We start from the raw sequence: 23,550 nt of genomic DNA on the forward strand, positions 1-23,550 counted from the left end.
CGGACACGTGCGAGTCAACGCTGTAGTGCGCCAGTGGCCAGGAGATGTGAAGAGCGCTGCACCAAATTTTGCAATTCGGACAACACTCAGATCGCCCTATGCTGATTTAAAGACAACCTACGAACTATCACAAAGCTCTTCGAAGGTGAAAGCGATATATTTTTCTTAATTTTGCGCTGAACGATGAGTGGCTGGAGTGACGATGTAGCAGATGCATGGTCATGGAATGCCAGGTTTTGGTCAGCAATGCAAGAGAGCAGGGCGCTGACGATGATGCGGGAGTACGTAGTTCATGAGGTGAACGCCATTCTGTGGGCGCTGTTGATTATTGTCACGGGCCTTCTACTCCGAAGAGTGTGGCGCCTCCTTCGCTTTTGGGTGCGGGGCAGCCGCTTGCCCGGTCCTCCTTTGAATGCCCTCGCCCGCAACAAGGGATGCGATGCCCTCGATCAATTTACTGGTAGGACATCTCTGCAATTCCAGTTTTTTCTCTAATACACTTCAACATAAAGCAGACGTTAGTTTTCCGATTAATTTTTCTTTCATCAAGTTGCGCTTGTAAATTATCACTCTTTTCTGTGCATTTGAAGATTTCGAGTTTCTTTCATGGGATTCTGTATTTATGTTTCAAGCAGCGCTGAAATTTTTGCCCCGATTCTGCATAGGATAATAGTCAACGTCTAGTGACAGGTTCGTTGTATAGTCTCATGCAAATGTTTTGTGATTGTCAGTAATCTGGCTATGTTGGGCTTTTACCTCATATCTATCAGGGGAAAAGTGCATAGGCTTTCTCTAAATATGTGAGAGTGAGTTCACAGTGTTTGGATTCGAATTTTCAACTTCTTGGCTTCAAAATTAGATATTTTTTTAGTGGTAATCACTGAGCAATTTTTAAAGGGAATTTCAATTGAAATTTTTACACTTTTTGAAGGAAATTTGCAGCTGAAACATTTTGTTTGAAGGGAATCTGTATTTGAACTTTGTCGGGTATTTGAAGGGAACTTGCATCTGAATTTCGCCCACTTTTTTCCAAGCATAACACATTCGGAAAGTTGTCATTTTGGAGTCGCAAGTTCAATTCTGTTTGCGAGTATTTCTTCTTTTTTTTTCTTTTTAAATGGATTTCTTTTGTAGAAAGGAGGAGTTTATTCATATTTATCCACCAGAAAACTTTCACTGCTTGCTACAAATACTTGGGAGTGTATTAGCGTTTTCGATATAGTCCAATTTTTTTTCCTAGATAGCCTTTTCTGTCAGCGGAGAAATTTCACTGTAGATGAGATTAAATCTGCTGGCGGCTTATGTGTAGCTGATTTTTTTTTTTCGATTCTTCCTTATAACACTGCTTGTCTCAGTTCTACGAGTGGAAGTACCTTTGGGATTATAGATCCTCAATATTTACGTTTGGTTGCTGCGCTTACTGTCGTTGTACTAAAGGTAGGAATCTGTTTGTCAATAAAGCATGGCTGGGTGTTTAGCAGCTCAGATATATTTATTTTCATTATGAACCAGTAAGCTTAGGGTTCAAGAGTCAAACTATAACTCACACTATTTTGGACATCCAAGTTAAAAGCATAAGGGTGAAATGAGTATCATGCACACTCAATATCATTTATTTCGAGTAGTTTTATAAACTTTTTCACCCGAATTTTTCAATCACTTGAGAATGCATGCCTACATACGCATTAATTTATCTCAAACCACTCATTCAGATTAACAAAATCTGAATTCTGATGGACCAAATTTTACCTAGTATCCCCATGGAGGGGAGATTTGATATTTTGCTTGACAAACATCATTTCTTTAATCTCCACTGAAGATTGCCTCTAGATATATTGAAGGAATAGCAATAAAAATGTCAACCTACATCCATTTGCCATTCTCCACAATTTCCCCGCCTTCTCAAAAAAAACTTAGAAGTGGATGCTGCAAATTCTCAGATCCCTGTCACCAACACCTGCATAAACTCTCCTACCACAAGAAATGGCAATTAAGGTTTAGAAGGTTAGTTTCAAATTCTAAGTATAGTTTGCACTAGAAAGCATCCAGGGTTTCACCTGCACAGTGCAACCCCTTCCATGGCAGTCCTCCATGGAGGGGGCTGTCTTGACTTCCTTTGCAGCTACTGTACAAGGGTATTCAAAACCATTTGTAGATTAATAGGCTGCATGGAACATCAGATATTGGGCTACAATAACTCTTAATAGTAACTTTCTACTCAAATTTATTAGCAGTGTTTTTTTCCATTAAAACATCACCTCACAAAGCATGTCATTTGGGCAAAAGATGCTGTAATTTTTTTCAGCGGCTACATGAAATGTCTACTCTCTCTACAGCTACAGTTCAAACTATCCTGCCAATAATATAGGAATTTTGGTATTTAGGCACGATATTCCATGCATTGCTGTAGTAGCAAAATACAGTTTCTTGGAGCTTCATGCACACTGATAATCAGATTGATGATCTGCTCTGTGGGAGCAAGTCATGAGTGCAGACATTTTTTAATATCAAAATTCTGCATGCTGAGTCTCTTGAGCTTTTCTGTTGCTAATAGTCATTGAGAGTGCTGTTATGAGTTATAGTGATTTTCGATCATTTATTAAATGTTGTTTTGATTAAGATAAATGTGGGAAAGGGCACGGACCCATTACATAACAGCCATATCGGCAAGCAATACAAGTCTCACCAGGAGTGAGGCTGAACCAAAACAAAGGACTACAGAAAACAGAGGAAAACCAGAAACAGCAAAAAAATACCAGCAGATGACCAGCACAAAACAGCTACGGATTACCAAGCAGCTTCAGGCCTTTGACAACTTGCCATTTCTTGTTGAGAAATTCCAGTATCTCCTTGAAAGACGGCTCTTTGGGAACAATGATTTGATTTTCATTAGGAACAGGGGTAGGACCATGCTGAACCGCAACTTCGCCTTTATCTTTCTTCTACATGGCATTGGACTTGTCAATAGAGTCAGGAGAGAGAACCTGAGTAGCAGAATCAACAACCCTTTGCATGTATTTTCTTTTCTCGAACTTGGACTGAAACACCTATAGGTTTGTCGTAGTTTTCTTCACAGACTCCTTGCAATAGGCAACAATTTCCTGCATGTTCTTGTAAGTATTCTGCTGATTAGCTTTGAGATTTGGCAACTTTGGATCTGGACTGTTTCAGTTGTTGATAATCAAAGGCATCAGGTGAGATTTCTTGCTTCTTCCTTTTCGGAGTAAAAGAATTGGGCCATGGAGGCAAAGTCATCAACTCCCCTTCAGTAGCAGCTGTAGGCAAAGGAGAAGCATTTCTGTTTGAATCACCGTGGTCATCCTGGGAGGAATATTTGTTTGGACAGCGACCACGTTTTGCTCAGTTACCAACGGGCAGGCAGATTGCCTCATAAATTCTTCAAAATCAGAAGTGGAAGTATCAATTTCTGACAGCTGGATGCAAGTAGGAATATCCTTAGGAATTTCCAACACAGGCTCTTGTCGATGATCAGGAGATGGCTCGTATGCTGAAATGGGAATAACATTCTTAGAAGATTCATCCACAAGTAAATCAGGAGGAGAAAGAGGCGTCTCAATGGAAACTGGAGGAATTATGTCATGAGGCGATTCTGAAACTGGAGACTTAGGAGCATCATCAAATTGCTGCCCTTCTTCTGGATTATCCAGATCGATCACCTGAACATGAAATCGTGATTTTTCCTTCCCACGAACTGTCGTCTCCTCAGGAGGAAGCACTACTGCCCGACTAACTCGCAACTTGATTCTTGTGCCCGAAGATGATGCACCCTCCTTGTTTTCAACCTGAATCTCAGACTTACGTCCAAGAGGCCCTGCAGAATCATCTTCTTTTCCAACCTTGATTTTTATAAGTCTAACAGCATTACTTTTCAGCCATGCGTTGGTGTTAGCCAAGATAGGCTGAAATCTCTCAAGGATGGATATGCACTCTTTGTGTGACCATTGGATCAAAGGAAGTGGAGCTTCCTTAACCCTTCGTGAAATATACTCAGGATCAAGTACGTGTCCATCGTCAATCATCCCTTGTGGGATGTCTACCAAGTTCAAATCAACAATTTGCTCAACAGCGAGCCTGCAGTAATCCATCTTCAGAACTTCGGCCTCTGTGCGGAGATCTATCCAGATGTCTTCAATGCGATGCACGTGCACAAAGGATTTCTTGATCTTCTCCTTCATACCCCTGTAATCAAAATCAGCTCTAGGTTTAAACCTTTTGAGCTTGATTTCTTGTAGTTCAGTCTCCATGGCCTTAGCTTTCACAGATGTGACAAGGGGATATCGACCAATTTTCAATGGATTTGTGGTAGAGATCCCCATTCCAACCTTGTGTCTAGCAGACTGAAAAGTGTGGACCGCCATGATCTGTCTTCCCAACTCCATAAGAATGATCTTGTCAGTCGGGTATCTAGGAAGCATATATGGCTGACCACCATAGCATCCAATTCTCATATAGGTGAAGGTGGGAAACTGTAGAAACAAACATCCATATTCGCATACCCTTTCCCATGCCTCATCTGATACTCTTTTGTTCCTCAGAGTTCTGTCAAACTGACACATGAAATATCCGAAGAATGCATCTTGGACTCTTTTGAAATGCAATCTGCTAGGTCTCAACGGCAACTGGTCATAATAATCCCAAACTGGTATAAGTGAGCGATCACCCTTGGTAGAAAAACCTGGAAAGTGTCTAAGTGATGCTACCCAGTATACCAAATACGAGTTCATGAAGAAAGTCATGGTGGTAGGGACTGCTGCAAGATGTTCGCACAAGGCATCGCTAATGACTTCTCCCTATGATATATGATGCGACTGCCTTATGAATATGATAAACTGATACATCCATGGCTCGAAGACATTAGAATACTCGAGGCCCATCATCCCGCTGAGAAGGGTTATGGTGTCTCTTATCTCCCATTTGAAATCACAGTGGTACAATTTCGCCCACCTTGAGAAGGAGGCTTGTGGCTCTTGGATCCATTTGTTGATATGTCGCTTGCAATCTTTTTCCCTCTTCACGTAATACTCTGTTGCACTTTCTTTGGAGATTTCCATGTAAACAGATGCAGGAGGTATTCTGAAGACCTTCTCGATCGTATCTGCATCAAGACGGATTATAGCTTCGCCATCATCATTTTTGATGACTCTTGTCTCTTTGTCAAAATGATGGGCGCAGGTGAGAACAAACTTAGGTTCTGGGGCAGCCATCGGGAAAGAAGATGCATGATGGATATGGCTGTCCAACAGCTGCTGCATGTTATTATCTTGTGGATCTTCCACCCTCTTGACAAATTCCGACATATCTACGTGCCCTATTTCCGTATCTCTGATACGATCCAAAGGGGAAGAAACTTGGGAAGGTGCTACCTCGTTCTGATATTTGTCATATTTGTACTTCATCTTTTTTGAACCTGGAGATGTTGGCAAATCTGACATTGATTGTAAACCTGGAATACTGTGATGAAGACTTAAAAGAGTTAAGGCAACATCATAGTCAGCTGCAAATATCATTCTTCCTTCTTCAAATGGGAATTCAAATGGGAAAAACTTCGATTCTTGAACTTCACGATTTTGTGAGAGGAAGAGGGGAAATATATAGAAATGGGAAAATCTTGACTTTGACCAATTTCGGATCTTGGGGAAATTTTTGCAAGTATACAAGTTGGTAAGAACATACATGCAATCGGGGTTTTAAAACCCGAATGCAAGTACACTTGTAAATTTGCAAATGGAGAAATGGATGGAAAATGAGAATTTGACTTGTGGAAAATGACGGAAATGAAAAGTACTGATATGGGAAACATGAATGGATAGAAATGGGAAAATCCGGGAATGTTATTTTCATGAAAATGGGAAGAACTTTTCAACATGTAATCCGGTTTTTAAAACCCGAATTTGAAAAGGGGGGGTGGTATTTCACACTTTTCAACTTGGAATTTTAACCAAAAATGGTTAAATTCCTTAACCGTAAGGGATGAACAAGAATTTCCAGCGAACTTGTAATTGGGATTAAAAATCCCGAATACAAGTAAAGAGGGAATATGGGAAGAACAATGCAATTCAAAAATTGCATACCAAGGGGAAGATCTCTCTCACAAAAACCGATTTTTGGGGGAAGAACAACAAAATAACAAAAAAACAACTAAGAAGGAAAACTAAGAAAACAAGAAAATAATAAAATGAAACAAGAAAGAAAGGAGAACATACCTTGAATGAAACTGAAAATGCTTCTCCAAAAGATGCAACCAATCTTTGGAAAGAAGAAGACAAACCAATAAATAGAAGCAATCCGCAATGCTAAACCTTTGTTACGTTTTTGCAAAAATGCCACAAACTGAAAAACGTGGCAGCAATCCCAAATTTGGAGGGCCAAAATGCCAATGAGAGAGCACACCCTAGATAGTTAAAGCAAAACGCCTATGGAGGAGATGGAGAAATGGCGTCAAATCCTTTCAAAACGGAGCCAAAGGAGGGTCACGTGGTGAAAAACGTGGCATTAAAACCTTCTTGAATGGCTCATTAAATGACTGAAAACTTGTCACAAACTCCACGCCTAGGTAAGAGAGGTAAAACGAACTAGGAGATTGCAACTTTGTGGAGTCTCGATCCCCCAAAATGTGGCTTCAAAGAAACATGTGGTTGCTGATTTGGACCAAAAAAATCAGTAAATGCAAACCCCAAATGGCGTGATAAGTGTTTACAAATGCATAAGAATAGGGTGAAATCCAAAACGCCTCTCCTTCCTAGATCATCTCCACAAAAATCGCTTGAAAACTTCAACAAATTTGCTTCCAAATGAAAATCGGGTTTTTGGGAGACAAAGACAAGTTCGAATTTGCATAAGTATGTGAAAATCTGGTTTTTTAGAAGATATGACAAGTTCTAATTTTCACTTTTTCCTCAACAAAGCCAAATTCGGGTTTTTGGGAATGAATTGCAAGTTTAAAATTGTCAAAAATGCACTTTATGAGCAAAATCGGGTGTTTTAGACCAAAGTGCAAGTTTTAAATTGTCACTTTTTCACTTACAAGGCAAAATCGGGATTTTTGGAGAGAGATGCAAGTTTTATGCACTTGTAAAGGGAAATAAAACCCCTGCAACAAGTTATAATTTGCTTGCACACATGTAATAGGGGTTTAAAATCCCTATTACATGTAAAAACCATTAAAGTAGGGGTTTTTGGAGAGAACTACAAGTTTACTTGTAACTTAACCAAAAAATCCCTATTTTAACTAAAAAAGCCAAAAAACAATAAAACTAATAAAACCAATAAAGGAGAAATTTAAAACAAATTACAAGTATTCATCTTTTAATAAAAATGCATATGTAATAAGCTAAAAAGTTCCCTACAAAGACCAAAACAATGGACATCATTAAAACTTGCAGTTTGAAGAAAATTCTCCACCTGCAGTCGGGATTTTAAAACCTGAAATTGAAAGAAAGACATAGCAAACGAACCCAGAATGAGAGGAAATTCGAAACGTAGTTCGAGGATGGACTGAGGATTAAGCCAGTCCAAGGATTAGTCGAAATTTTGCCTCGAGAAGCATGCCATAGAGTAATTTTTTTCATTTTTTCACAAAATTTTTATGTTATGGTCCTTCATTTTTGGAAACAAAAATGAGGACAACAGACTCTACCAATTAGCTGAAATGGTGACAAACCAGACATTGTGTTGAATAAATACATTACAAAGCTAGAGGAACCCTTCAATCTTGTAATGATAGTTTGAGAAGAGATCAAGGTTCTCCTTCCTTAATCTCCCATTATGAAGAAGTTTGTGAAAAGTTATCTCCATCATGTTAAGTACTAGTACTATGTTTGACAATAAGGGGCTTGAGAGCTTTTGCTTCATTTTTGATGCTACCTTCAATTTGATCTTGAGTGAACTATGATCACTCCATATCAAGGGAGACTTTGTTTGAGTTCCCAAATTTGCAAGAAGATTTGCTGTAGCGGTTCCCCTCTCTGTACATGTTTTGGATTTTATACTCTTCAAGGTTGCTTATGTTTGATAAGGATTCCATAATGATGTCTCGATAGGACCAATTGTGATTCACATACATATCACGGACATTTTTAGAATCCCCTTCTATAACCAATTTCCTTAAACCTTTGTTATGGAAATTTGAATAATATGGAGTGATGAATAATGATGAACATCAGATACCCCAACCGGTACTGAGGGAGGGGGGGGTGAATCAGTATAGATAAAAACTCTCTTCAACCACTTTGTCTAGCTAAAGCAATACCAATTGGTTATCATGATTATTGAACTTAACCATGGTAATACCGGTTAAACACAGTAAGACACCAGACACCATAAACTGATAAGTTTGAACACTTCAAATACGATCAGTACTCGACTTCAATTTCACCCATAAACATATGCATGTGGTATACTAGAAATACCATAACCTATAAATTCTACATGCATAGTCTTTCAACCAAATACTTCATAAACATCACATGAAAAATGCATAACACAACAGAGATTTTTCATGTGGAAACCCAAATGGGAAAAACCACGGTGGGGATGAATACCCACAAGCTTGTTTTGAACTCTTTTGAAGCTCGCCCTATTAGGAGCCTAGTCCGGTTAGAGACTTTACAATAAGGTTCTGCTAGGAACCGATCCTGTTAGAGATCACCCGGTTAAGGGATGGCTATATACCCTGTTAAAGGTTACCTCGCTAGAGTATTTAAAGAACTCAATGATCTCGAGTCACCTGGTTATAGGTTTTACAATAAGCCTGTTAAAGCTACCTGGTAAAGGGGTTTTCAAACTGTTGAAATGATTAGAAGACAATAGGTAAAACTCCTAATCTGATAACAACACCACATGCCAAGGCAGATCCTTTTCATATCCTCTACTCTGCAATCACACTTTGCAGTTTCCCTCTTACTGGTCTGGCAAGTATCAAGTATCTCTTTACTCAGATACACACACACAAACATTTGCCAACAACTTTACAATAACAAACCACATCAACCTTATAGACAATAGTTAGGTCGGTAACATAAACCCTAAACCCTAAGATGCTTAGGTTTACAACACAAGCGGTCCAATCTTGACGTCCAAACATATTGCATAGAGTATTACAATTTCAAACAGATCACAAGACAATCTGCATCGTTCATTCATCACCACTCATGGGAATTAGTAACCCATCACGCTTTCTTCTCATACCATTAAGAAGAATGATCATTCTCGAGGTTTCAAACACGGTCGATCTTCCCATACAAGATTTTCAAGAAAATCCTTCACGTGTGCAAAGCTGACGTGGCACCTCGATCTCATTCACATCTCTTAGTTAACTCATCACAGAGTATCATCGGTTGCATCGCACAAGCTGAATCGCCAAACCGATAACCATAGAGCTAAGACTACCAACCGATAGTCACACTAAGTGAAACCTTGACACCGGTTCACTACATTTCTTCATACTTCTTCATACCGGTTCATCAACTTTATTGACATCAATGACAACATACATTATCATCATATCAACAATCTTCCCATATGCCAACAATATCCAACGTGGAGGGCTGCAACAGCCTCAACAAAATTGGAAGTTTGAATTCCCAAGTTGACAATGAAAGCAAATATCATAAGACTCTTATAATCTCTCACCAATCCACCCCCACCCGCCTGACCCAAGTCCCCCTTAGCTGACCCATCAAAGTTGAGTTTAAACCATCTGGGGACAGGGGAGACCAGAAAGAAGATTTGCAGGAGATCTGCTTTAAAAGTTGCATTAGACAATTTGTTAGAGATGTCCCATCTTTGAGCTATCCTTATTTCCAGATAGGCTTTTTGACATCTATCACTTTGATATTTTCCTTGATATTGTGGAGAATAGATGCAGCCAAGATCTCCCAGGGTTTATGTTTATTTTTAAAAATCCAATTGTTGTGTTCTATCTAGAGACCCCATCCAGTATGAAAGAAGACCAACAATCAAAGTTCCATAATGAGGGGGTGGGGGAAGGGGTGAATCAAAGTTCCATAATGTGGTCCAATCTGCTTGTTGCATCTTGTGGGAAGAAGATAGAGGTGTAATTTAGTGGTGACGAGGGGCTCACAAGTGGTCATAAGAACCTTTGGAGTCAAGGAACCAGTTACACTCTCTATGCCAGTCTCACAAGATGATGTGTGTATGGGTAATGGGCTTGGAAGGGACAATAACATGTGCTGCCAAGTTTAGCAAGGAGGTTAGAAGCAACCATTCCTTGGACTTGGTAGACAGCGGACCCAAGCAACCCTTTCATGTCTTGGTGTGTAGGTAATGGGCTTGGAAGGGACAACAACATAGGCCACCAAGTCTAGCAAGGAGGTTAGAAGCAATCATTACCTTGGACTTTGGTAGACAACGGACCCAAGCAACCCTTTCATGTCTCGTATATCCACTCTTTTTGTTGTTACCTTAGAATAGATTATGACTGGTTAAGAATGGATTTGCTTGTAGGTGTTTGCCTTTCCTTGTGGTGCAGGTTATCTTTATAAGTCTCCACTCCTCTAATACAAGGTAAGTCTCAAGCCCTATTCCTGATTTATAAATTTATGAATTCTTGATTGCAGTAGGATATTAGATTCAAGGATAATTACATTGAGTACTGTGATAAATATTTGTTTCAGATATACTGTTAGCAAGTTAAGAATGGAAATTGTCTCCTATTCAAGCAAATTAATTTAAGTCATAAGTGTATTGAAATTAGGTAATTGTTTTAAAAAGGCCTATATCTAGTAGGGGATGTTACAATTTTAGGTACCAAGATCCTGAAATTTTCAAGTGCATCCTTTTTTTAGATATCTTTATTGCCTCATTTATAATTTGATATTTGTTATTCATGTTTAGTAATAATGTAAAGAGCCCACAAGTTTCTAAATATGGAAATCAGTTTGGATAAACATCACTGCTTTTAATTTTTTAAAATTGGATTTAAACGATTTTTCTTTTTTGATGGCCTCCGGTTAGCTTGCTACAACAAAAATACCTCTTCTGTCAGATTCACTTGGGACTTGACTCAGGCCTTGTCCATTGGGGTAAACAACACCTAGTAAGTCAGACTTGGTATCTGACCCAACTTTGACCCATTTTTATGCTTCTTGGGGAGTTGACCTTGCAACTCCACCTTGGAAGTCCATCATTTTAGTAATTGAGCTGGTCTCATTTCACGACAATGGCCACAATTTTTTGTTTTGATATTAATGTCAAACTTTATATTCCCAACCCAAGGGAAATTTCTAAGAACCTCTGGTTTTGTTATTTGAAACGGCCTTGATTTTGGAGTTTCCAAAATTGAGAAGTTTGCTAGGAATAGCTCACCTCTCTCCATGTTGTCAGGGCAGGGTAGGCTGGTCCCTGATTTTGCTGTTGCTTCACTTTTTTAGTTGCCTCTGTTTTTCTTTTAGTCTTAAAACATGAATTCTAAAATTTGGAGACTCTGTCAAAGTTTGAAATATATGTTTTCCAAAAATATGATCATTAAAATTTTCAAAATAAACTGACATCCTTTCCATAAGCTAGAAGGGAAATGATTGTTTGTAATTAGCAAATAATTTGGTAGATCTGAAAAAAACATGTGAAGAATATTGGCCACTTAAATTTATCCCGCTCTATCATTTTCTATAAGAACTCAAATACTTTATCGCACAAACGTTTTAACCTTGCTTAGTATTTGGTGGAATTCATATTTTGTCTGTATGCAAAATTATTTTCTCTATTTTTTGCAAATATTTCTCTGAAAGCCTTTGTAAGTATCTCTAACATTTAAGAGTGGCTTTTCGAGTATTAATCTTTTATCATGTAATGTACCCTACCTGATCTATTTCAACATATTAAAATTGATTGATATTCTTCAATGTGTTATTAACAAGTGCTTATCTATTTTCCTCATTAGATGATTAATATCATTATTAATATAGATATCAGACCCTGTTACTACTTCAGTTTTAAGGGAGAAGGCTTTACGTGTGTTACCAAAGCGCTTAGAGACCAACTACGATAGGTTCCCTCAAAGTTTACAGATCCAAGCCCTTACCTATCTTGGGTCTATACCCTCAAGGCTTATGGGTCGCTGATCCCCACCCTATCTTGGGACTTAACCTTTTGCTTGGATTTAGATTGCCCCTCTTTGGAACATCTCATCCCCATCTTCTTAAATACTGACAGTATGACTTCTCATGTATTATAAATATATATGAAATTAAGTATGACTGTCATACATATTGCAGTTTATAACAATATTATTACTATATTCTGCATAACAACTTTATCAGGCTTCATATGCTAAGCATACATGTTAAGCACATCCCCATGCATACCACCAAGAACACAAATGTTACTGCCTGTCACTTGATAACAATTCTGATCTGATCTGATCAATGGTGATGTCACTAGATGCTTTTGATTCCTTCCCTTTATATCTCTCAATTTGAGGGAGAGGTCACATCTCTTCATCATGTATGCCCTTTGGCAAGAGACATACTCTTTCACCATTAGCACCCTTTGAAAGAGTGCAACTCTTCATTATTTCTACCCTTTGAAAGGGACACAGCCTTTCATAATCAGATCTGCACTTATTATTTAAATCAGATCTGCACTTCTCATTTCCAAATTATCCCCCCCTCTCAAATGAGGTTTTCTTCTCCCTTTTATATCTCATTGTTGAGGGAGTCACAACTTTTCCTTTCATGTCTTTTGACTTTTCATTAACTTAATATTTAATTATATTATTTTATATTTTCATTTAATGTTTTAATTTTATTATTAAATTCTATTTCAAAGTGGGGACATCACATATCATGTGGTTCTTCATATTCTACAAGCAAACTCTGGATGCAAGTAATATTAATGTTCTAAGTTATTCCTATTTAAGATGGATTGACAATAGAATCTAGATGAAAAGCATTTATATAAATGGCATCATATATGCCTTTTAATAGGGGAAATGTAATTTGTTGGGAAGCCAGCAACATGCAGTGATTGCTCTTTGGGGTTGTGATTGCAAAGAAAAAAAATATGCCCACAAGATTTCCTTGATGGTCATGTAGATGGAAAAACATGTGTCGCAGCAAGTTTGAACATGCAATATCACATATTTTCCACTCACTCTCATGGAATGACACAGTTTTATATGTGTTTTTGATTCTGTTAAGATTCAGCTTGCCATACTTCCCTAATGTATAAATTAAGAGTACTTAAATGCAATTACTAAAATGTCATCCTTATATTTATCTTGGGTGGGGTGTAATTACACCTGGGATTTGGGGACAAATTGATGATATTGATCAATTTTTGATGTAATATTGCACATATGAGGGAGACATTTAATGTAGTCTATCTGTTTTTTATTTGGTGTGTTGATTTCAAATAAGATAAAAAGTCCTGTTTGATGCGATTGAATTTTTACAAGAAAACAATGAATCCCTGCCTTAAGTTTTGGGTTCCTTATGAAAATGCTTTATTTGATCTTTGAATTTTTACGCATGATTTTTAATATTTCCTTGATGGTCATGTAGATGGAAAAACATGTGTCGCATCAAGTTTGAACATGCAAGTTCACATATTTTCCACCCACTCTTATGGGCCGACACAGGTTTATATGTCTTTATGATTCTGTTAAGATTCAGCTTGCCATACTTCCCTAATATATAAAGTAATAGTACTTCAATGCAATTATTATGACGTCATTGTTATATTTATCTAGGGTGGGGTGTAATTGCACCTGGGATTTGAGGACAAATTGATGATATTGATCAATTACTGATGTAATATTGCACATATGAGGAACACATTAATGTAGTCTATCTGTTTTTTATTTGGGGCGTTGATCTTCAAATAAGATAAAATGTCCTGTTTGATGTGATTGAATTTTTACAAGAACACAATGAATCCCTGCCTTAAGTTTTGGGTTCCTTACGAAAATGCTTTATTGATCTTTGTTTGAATTTTTACAAGAACGCAATGAATCCCTGCCTTAAGTTTTGGGTTCCTTACGAAAATGCTTTATTGATCTTTGTTTGATTTTTTGTGCATGTTTTGTAATATTTGAGCTGGGCATCTACTAATGATGTGTAATTGATATAGCTTTTCTTGGTCAAGCACATAAGGACTACGGCTCTGTGGTTAGGGTGTGGCTTGGTCCTACTCAGCTTCTTGTGTCTGTTAAGGACCCTGAGCTAATACAGCATCTGCTTGTACAAGCAAAGGATCGGTTGCCACTTACTGGAAAGGCCTTTCAGCTTGCATTTGGGAAAAGCAGTTTATTTGTCTCTTCCTTTGCACAGGTTACCTTAACTGTTTACCAATTTGTTTAAAATCAATACATAAAGTTGTGTTGATAGCAGTTTATTGAATCTTTTTCATATTCAAAACTGGCCTGTTGCATTGTAGTACTCCAGTTTTCTTCTTGCATTTTGTTTCCAGCAAATCTGAAGAATACCTGGCAAGGGACAACTCATATGTATATGTACATGCTTTAATTGTAGAAAAGCTTTATAGCATAAGCTGTTGTAACTGCTTGTGATATTCTTGTTTTTAATACTCCCTTTTGGGAAGGATTCATAGCTCCATGATTTTGTTACTGCCTTTTATTTTGCAATATACACCTCATATCAAATATCCACTCCTCTTCCCTTGCTTTAAGATTTTTTTTCTCTTAGATAAAGGACTGGTAGCTTCATTGGCATTACTTTCCAGTTTTGTTAGACATGCAATTTGAAAAATTGTATCTGAAATATGAATAAGTATTAGTTTTTAAAAGTTTGACAGCATGGTTTAGGTCCTATCACATCTCTAACTTTCTTTATATGCAATTCTTGCTGTTCCTGAAACCTATTGCTTGTTGGTTATCCATTATCACATGTATTGTGACAAGTATCTATATTGATGTTACTTGGTGATTTCTTGAGGCTGCCGTTTATAATTATCCGATCATTATAATATTGACGTTTTTGGATTCCTGAGGTTTAATAAGAACTTGCCTGGATAAGTAGTTAGATGGACAACAAATATATGAGATCTCAAGGGAGATTCAGTAGCAAGATAGTGAATTGGACACATTTTGTTTGAGAATCAATCATTGCATGGACTGAAGAAGAATTACAAAAACTATGTTGTGTAGAAGGCTTTTTCTTTTCTTTAAAAAACAAGGATGTGTGACCAGAGGTTGGCACCCCTGCATTTATAATATTGCGGATGTTGAAGGCACCTTTTGACATCCTCAAAATGTAGGAGCTGGCTTGATCGTGTCCTGGGCATATTTGTACCCCTTGGCTTTGTACCCATGGTATTTGTAATAAAAGAAGGGAAAAAGTGAATTTCATAAATGAAAGAAACACATACCATTTGGCTGAAATAAATCAATTGGTTATCCTCCATATGCCTGGTTTACAAAATTAAAACTCTTATTTAGCTCATCCAGAGTTTTTTGGTATGATACGGTAAAATTTAGAAACAGCCAGACTAGATTTAAAATTTTCTTTCCCAAGAGATGAGCAGATGGAATTGTTGAAAGTGACAAAATGCCATTTTTATCCTAGTATCAGGGACATCGTGGCACAGGGATGTGTGCAGAGACACAACTATAAATGGATGGGTTGCAGATCATTCATTGCATCCCCAGAATGATATATATGTGTGCCTGTACTTGTATGTGTATAAACACTCCATTTTCTTTCAATAAGGTAAAGTATAAAAAAGAGACCTCCAGTCCCGCATGGTAAGTATGGAAAAACCATCCTCCAAGAATATCGAAGTGGATCCTCCATTAAATCAATAAATGAGTGAAAGAGACATCGGCAAACTGATTAGAGCAAACCATAAATTTGTAGTTTCATCCATCATAGTCTATGTGATACAAACTGCTTTCTCAAACTATGAATTAGGACTGAAAATAAGACTATTACATAATCAAATCATACAAGTACTCCTGCTACATATATCATTTCCAACTGAAGGCCCATTCCCAAAAACTCTGTTACTCAAGGCAGAAGCTTGCACGATTTAGTCATAAGATCTCTTTCTACCAGCATGCATCAAAAGTTGATTAAAACAATGTACAAGAAAGGTGTATAAGAAAAATGCAGAATCCATTGCAGCAATAGTGTATCCTCCAAAACTACCTTCTTGAAAAAGGAATCGCAATAGATTTCTTGTTACCATGTGCATGCTCGAAAGGACTAAGTTAATGTAAATGAACCAAGATCTGAAATGTGCTGACAAATTTTCTTGTGCAGGCACAACCACATCACACATACATCCGCTAATTGCAAATGGAGACACCAAAAGGTTTCAGCTAAGGTACTTGACAATTGACCTAAATTGCATCAACCATTTGCCATTTTACATATCTGCCAGTCACTCATGAGAGCCAGGAATAGAAATTTGCTTATATTGGACCTCTCACAGGATCCTTCTCCACTTTCACTGTATCAACTATCAAGTATTGCTGGAAGCCTGGGTTCATCATCCTCCTGCATTTTATTTTCCCTCAAATCAGTCTTAGCTCATCACTCTTTCAATATTGTTTATTGCATTGAATAAATTTCTCCCTTGCCTTTGTCTTTTGAAGCTTCTACATCTCGTCCAGTGTTGTTATGATTCCAAAATCAAATTGTTGAATGTCCTCATGGATTGCTAAAATTTCATATTGACTGAAAAGAACAGTTTGTATCCAATTAAATTAGCAGCCATATTGGGATTTATGCAAGGGGTGGATTGTCCAGTGCCCTTCAAGATCTGGAGAATACAATCAACTGAAGAATCCTTTCCCAAACGTGCAGATGACTGGGCCTTGATTAGGTTTGTGGTTGGCCACTTTGGCAATTTTTATTCTTAACATTATGAGTGAGGCTCTTTTCCCAGAGTTCAACGGCATGATACATTCATTCTTGTTCTTTCATTCACTAGAACACCTTCATCTACAAGCTGCTTAAGCCGCAGGTCATCAACAAGGCACACATAGGGAGAATGGACATTCTTCATGGAATATTAGTCAATCATTTCTTATTTGCCCTTTGATAACATTCTTTGAATATTCCTTTCCCTTTACCAATCTAGAGTTTCTGTAAAACCCTTAGCCTTTCTCCATATTTATAGAATTTTTACCCTCACAGTCCATGGGGAAAGCTATTAGAAAGAGCAGGGGGTTTGCAAATTAATTTTCAGGAAAGTGAAGACTGACACAAAATTTCATTAAAATTCCCATCACTTTAACTATTGAGAAGAAAAAGACTGCATTTGCACATAATTTCCTTAAATTTCCAACACCTTAACCATTGAGAAGAAATAATGGATGTTGACAGAAATGTAGTAGTTTATCCCCCTTTTGCTATATTGCAAATGTAATTTCAGAACACAGGATTGAAGACTTGAAAGAATCCATCCTCATTAGCAGCCATATGGCTTTTAAAGGGTTATAATCTGTAGATAAGATGCCTTGAATAATAAAATTGCCTCCACAACATACCAGGGAAATGCTGAATTCTACTGCCCCTGCTCAACAATGCCACAGAATGGAAATGGCATTGGAAGGGAAAGGGGATATATACAGTATCTTCCTTTTGGGGTCAAGAGTGAGGTGGCACGAGCATAGCCATGAGGGAGAGTTGGGGGGGGTGAAAGAATACTTTTTTCAGGAGAGTGGGTAGCCCAAGTGGCCTTATCATTCAGGTTCAATTTTCCTATTTGGGAGTTCATGGTGTGATGTAGGGAGATTCCCTCATTGTGGCACCTAAAACTGGCTGATATATATGTGGGGTTGTTTCTTGTCCTTCTTATATGCTGAATACTGGAAACCTTAATTTCAACTTTAGGATTGACATTAAAGCACAATCATCGTTGGCTTCCAATGTGATTATTTGTTTTTGAGGTCTGCATTAGTACTCAATGTTAATCTTCTTTAACCAATGTCCCTATTTGCATTTTAGAACCCTGTATTCATTGGCCTCAAGAAGCTGCAACAACATCATTAGTTAAGGAATGCAATCCTAAATGGCAAAATTGCAAGGACTCTTTAAATTTTAAAATGGTTCCTGAATATTCAACCTGCTCCAGCTTGGATTTCCATTTGCTGCTTCACAAAAAATTAATTTTAGGACATCAGCCAAGGGAGGGAGCTAGTTGGCACCCAAAAGTTGCTTTTCTAGTTCCAAATTTTTTAAAATATTTAAAATTCTTTAATTCATATTCTTAAATTTAATGATCATGAAAAGACAAGTTAATATATTTATTTGGGAAGGGGAGATGTCTTGATGTCCTTAGGCATGTTTAGTTGCCTCGCATTGCATGAAAGCACTTTCTTTTACAAGGGAGGATTTGCTATGATCTAAGGTATGTCATGCCATGACATGCAGTCAGCTTGGCAATGCTGGTAGTAATGTACGCCTTTATGTCACATTGCATGGTGCTAGAGCTAGATACTCCAGTGCCATTCCTCATAGTCTCACACTGTTATATATACCGTTTAATTTTTTGTCAAAACAATTTACCAATAAAGTTTTCACAAATTTAACATGGATCAAGGCATAAATGCATAAATGTCTCTCAATGTCATAAATGTCTGAAACCAACATTCATTGCTCATTACAACTGCTGTTCATAAACTTGGGATAAAATATAGTTTTTGAAACTCCATTACATGAAAGAGATGTTTACGCAAAATATATCATAAATACCTTGACACAAGAGACTGATTTGCAGGCTTACAGGTCTGGAATATTGAATGAATCTTGCTACAGGTCTGCTGTTCAATACTAAGTAACATGGCCACCATCAGGTGGTCTGAAGTGCATCACTCACCTTGAATTTGACAACAATCCATCATGCACTTGAACAATGATCCTTCCCAGCTCAACCAGGTGCCAAAAATGAACACTAAAGGGCTGGAAACAGCAGTCAGCAAGAGGACAGTTCTGAAATGCTTCCAATACAGTCTGCAAACAGCAACAAACACCCTGTTCAAAGCTCCCAAACATGCTGCAACCTTCCCAACATTGATCACCAACAGGTTAGAGGACTTTCAAATCATTATGAATCACCAAAACAGCAAAGAAAAGCATATGGACAGGTCTGGTATACTTCCAGAAAGGTATTCAAATCTATTATTGACTCACAAACAAGTGTGCAGGTCTAAAACAAAGCATTAAACTCACCCAAACAACATTTTTTTCCATCTCCAACGTAGCTGAAGCTATCATACCATCTCTTGGCGTCCCAGAAGGAGGACAGAAAATGCCCAGAATCACAGCGCTAGCCACCACAAACCTCACACCTAGCTCCAGCAGACTTGTACGGCCAGCCAGAAAATTCGACCCTCATAATAAATTCAGGCCCTACACAATAGTGCCTGAAAACATCTGGAATATAGTCACCCAGCTATTTGGAAACCTTTGAATAAATACCCACAAAAAACTTGAACCTTTCAGCCTTGGCATTGAAAAAAGTGGATTTTTTTGACCTCCACAGAAGGTGTATGGATAGGCTAGAAGACTCTGCAAATCACTAGAAAGAAACACAAAAAAATACCCAAAATCCAATGCCATTCAATCACCAAAATCTCACAATCAGTTTGCCATAAAAATCTTCATTTTTTATTCAAACCCCCAGTCCAAATTCTCCATTAAAACAATGCATTTTCTGAGTGATAATACCAGACAAGCTAGGGTGGATCTTTCACTACCGAAACTAGTGTATTTGACGAATGTTTCCATCCTCAATCAATCTTGGAAGAACTTCTTTGTTCATTCCAACAACATCTTGTTATGTGGGCAAACTTTGAATGAATGAAATGAGAGCCAAAACTCTAATTTATAGAGTTTGGAGGGAAATAGGGCATTTTAAATTTCAAATATTCTATTTTCCCTTGAAAAGCCCTTCCTAGCATTTTAAAATCAACTTAAGTCCTATATAACACTTAGGCGTCCAACTTTGGGGACAAAACATAACACTTTAATATTCAAACACTAAAGTGAATAATTAAATGTCACTTTATTTTTTAAGTGCAAATATTAAATAATATCATTCACCTTGCAGAAAAACTCACCAAGACACTGAAAAAGGAAACCAACCATGTCAGAACATAACTAATGTTGAAGGATGATGATTGGAGTCAAAACAAGGACAAAATATAAATAGTAGTGTGCTCCAAGGTTTAAAAAAATCCACAAAAATCCAAAAAGATTGATGTCGAAACGAGTGCTTACTATAAATAACAATGTTCTCCCGAAAGACTAGAAAGCTACCAATTGAACTCCAAACCATCACCAAATGCCACAAAATCCATGAAATTGAGCCAATGCTCATAGAATAGGAAGGCGCAAAATGGGGACATTACACACACTACATGGTGCCCCTTTCAATGCCACCATGGCAACGAGTTGGTGCCATCTTAGGTAGCACTTCATTTGGCAGCCAATGCCATTTTCTCACCAGAGTTGGCATATGGCACTAAAGACTTTTGCATAGGTTGGAATAAATTACTTGATGATCTGAATGTATCATGAGCATCAATTGAACAAGATTCAAATAAAACAAATTAACAATTATTGAATTCGCCAACAAAATAGATTATTATTTTGGTAACAAGCTTATACAAAATGGACAAACTTTGTAGGAGAGATATATATGCCTTCTACTTTGCTTATGTGCTATGGACTTGTGTATTATATAACTTTAAAATAAAAGAAATAAAATGTTATTAAAAACAGTAAATTAGTATTCTTCGTGAGAGGATTTATCTTTCTTCGAAGTTGAAATGGACAATTAGGGAAGGACAAACTTATTAGAAAAAATGAAAATGTTTGTTAGAGTTATTTAATTTTTATGCCCCTACTTGTGGGGTCAACTCTTACTCCGTTGCTTGAGATTCAAGGTTTGGATATGTTGAAAAGTTTAGGTCATGAACTAACAAATTCAAGCTTGATCATAGTGTAAGCATAGTCCAATATGTATATTGCCAAAAAATAGATATTTAGAAATCTGTCCTTAATTTCCTCTTAGATAATCTTAGATGTTTTGCAAGATTTGTTCCTTTGTGAGAAGCAATGGGCCCTATTTTCCCTAATTTTTGCACTAAATAAGGGAATTTTTGATGATTCATGGTGGACCACTTGCATTGATGTAGAAATTGTCGTGCCTTCACCACTTGATATAGTGGAATCCATTGGTTCTTCATTTCTTTGCCAAATGTATAATGATTTGATACATATGATTTGAAGTGGTAGTGTGAAGGTTCAATTTTGTACTTTGCAACTGTTCAACAATATTTGATTTCCAATAGTGGCAAAAAGTAGAGTCAGAATAATTTGTACATTAGACATTGGACATAACTTGAGATAGGATGGGAAGTTGTTCAAATGCATTTTCCCCAATTTGCTTGGTAATGGTGTATGGGCCTGTTGGTGTGGTTTTATGCACATTGAACATAGAATAAATTACCCAAAGATATCCTACTCTCTCTTTATCAAAATCTTCTATGAGCTAAATAGCTGAACTATGTGAAAGACGACTCCAAGGTTCCCAAATGTGTATGGATAGTCTCAGTTGGTTCGTTGTGATTTGTTGGTAATCTCAAGGGGTATTTACATAATTGTTTGAGGAGTAAATCAATCTAACGATTCTGTTGATTGCTAACACTTGTAATTTTCTTATTTTTTGGAATGATTTTGCAATAAGTTCTTTCCAATCCTACTTCTACTAAAACTTAAAAAAAAAGGTTAGGGTTTAGGAAGATAATTCTAATCTTAAGCTAATCCTATGAACTCTGGAGACAAAAATTGCAAAAGTGGAATTTAAACCAATTTTTTGTTTCGCCAAATTCAACAACTACACAAGAATGGTGCTATCTTCTAAGGGATTTAAAAGATTTTCATATCACTCGTATTCACCAAAATTTTGAACAATGAATATTGCAATAGAAGTTAAGTTTTCATTTACTGGTTCAGGCTAACTTTGCAAAATAATTGAAAATCATCCAATTATAAAAATTATGAACACATCAACTCCACACTAAGCAATTTTATCAAATCCTTTATTTGATCTATCAACTTGGAAATTAAATCTATTCTAATGAGAGCCAAGAAACCATGCTAACTTGCAAAAGTAGACAAAGATTCACCAACATTTTGAACAATGAATTATGTCTATTACTTAAGTTTTATCACTACAACAATTTATTTGAAATCTCTCCCTAACAAATGAAAAGAGGAGGGTTTATATAGACAGCCCATTACAAAGCAATGGCCCAAATTGATCCAAGATTAGAACATTAAACCCTAATCAGGGCAAGCTACAACAGTTATCCAAAACGGACCAATGGGAAATAAACAACTATTAAATCCAGCTTTCTTCTAGAAGTGGGCGTCCCTTATCCTTTTCCTTGGCAGCAAGTTCAATGAATTGGGTCACTATGGGGTTGACTTCTTCCATTGGGACACTTGGCAAAATGTCAATCTTGCATTCCATCAGGGCCATTTCATCTTGACATGTGGCAAAAGTGGTTATCCAATCTATTTCCAGTTTTCGAAAACCATCCTCAATGGACAGAATGTGGACGCCTTGCTAAAATGTTGCTTCTAGATTGGATTTGTGGAAGTGAAAAAAGTTGCTTTGAACTTTGGCCTTTCAGGTTCTCTACATCCATGTCCTTGTCTCGGACTACTTTGATTGTTTCTTCTTTTCTTCTGCTTTCCTTAGCCTTTCCTGGATGTCTTGGACTTCCTGTTCCTTTGTAGCAGGACTTAAGTCCACAGTCATTGGCTTGTAATCTTCAAGAATATTTCTTCGCCTTCTTTTCTTGAAGTCTTTGAGGTCCACATGGCCAAGGTTGGTATCTCCAACCTTCTTCCACTTTGTCACAATCTTGGACTCCAGTTGTGGTCCCTTATTATTGAACTTCATTTGCACCTCTATGGAAATCCCTCCCTGAGCTGTCATCTACTACCTGAAAAACATGAAAAAATTTCTAAGAGTGAAAAAGAATAGGGGGTTTGATGCTCGCTTGAAGGAATTTCGAAAGGTAAATCTGATTTAACTTATGAAACTCCATAGATCAGGCTTAGTGAATTTGTGGAAATTGTGAAATTAAGTCTGATTATGAAATTTTCTGCCTCCAAAACTGTAAAAAAAGCATAAAAAGCAACTTTGGTCTCTGGAAAAAAATTCGAAGAATCGGAAAGTTTTTGTGCAAGTCTGGAAAATTCAGACTGAAAGAAATCTTGAAGTCTGAAGGGAATTGAAATTCTGAAAATCTGCCTTCAGTCCCTTTTGTGAACCTGAAAATTTTGATGAAATTTCTTAATTGCTGTGAGGAATTGCTTTCAACTTCGTCTCCAAATGTAGGAATTAACCTGAATTCTCGTAAGGATTGCCTTGCATTTGCAATTTACTTCGAAATTTGCCTTGAAGTTTGAAAGAGTTTCTTTCTTGAGCTTCAACTTAACTTTCAGAAGCAACTTGTGAGTTGAATGAATGCCAATGCTCAAGTTTATAGGGAAGTCGAACCCTTGCTTTGCTTTTTTTTTGGTTTTA

General features: G+C 37.2%; 1 protein-coding gene across 2 annotated transcripts in view; it reads left to right on the top strand.

The window, feature by feature from the left end:
* Positions 1–23,550, top strand: part of LOC131038310 (cytochrome P450 72A397) — a 48,979-nt gene continuing 25,429 nt past the window's right edge. Inside the window, exons 1-2 of one of the 2 annotated variants that reach the window (XM_057970672.2) lie at positions 1–460; positions 14,110–14,309. In XM_057970672.2, coding sequence (XP_057826655.1) covers positions 184–460; positions 14,110–14,309 — 477 coding nt within the window. In that variant the 5' untranslated portion in view covers positions 1–183. The remainder of the gene's footprint in view (positions 461–14,109; positions 14,310–23,550) is intronic. The other variant, XM_057970671.2, reaches the window with a different exon arrangement.

The sequence above is a fragment of the Cryptomeria japonica genome, chromosome 6 (assembly GCF_030272615.1).
Source record: "Cryptomeria japonica chromosome 6, Sugi_1.0, whole genome shotgun sequence".
NCBI classification, from domain to species: domain Eukaryota; kingdom Viridiplantae; phylum Streptophyta; class Pinopsida; order Cupressales; family Cupressaceae; genus Cryptomeria; species Cryptomeria japonica.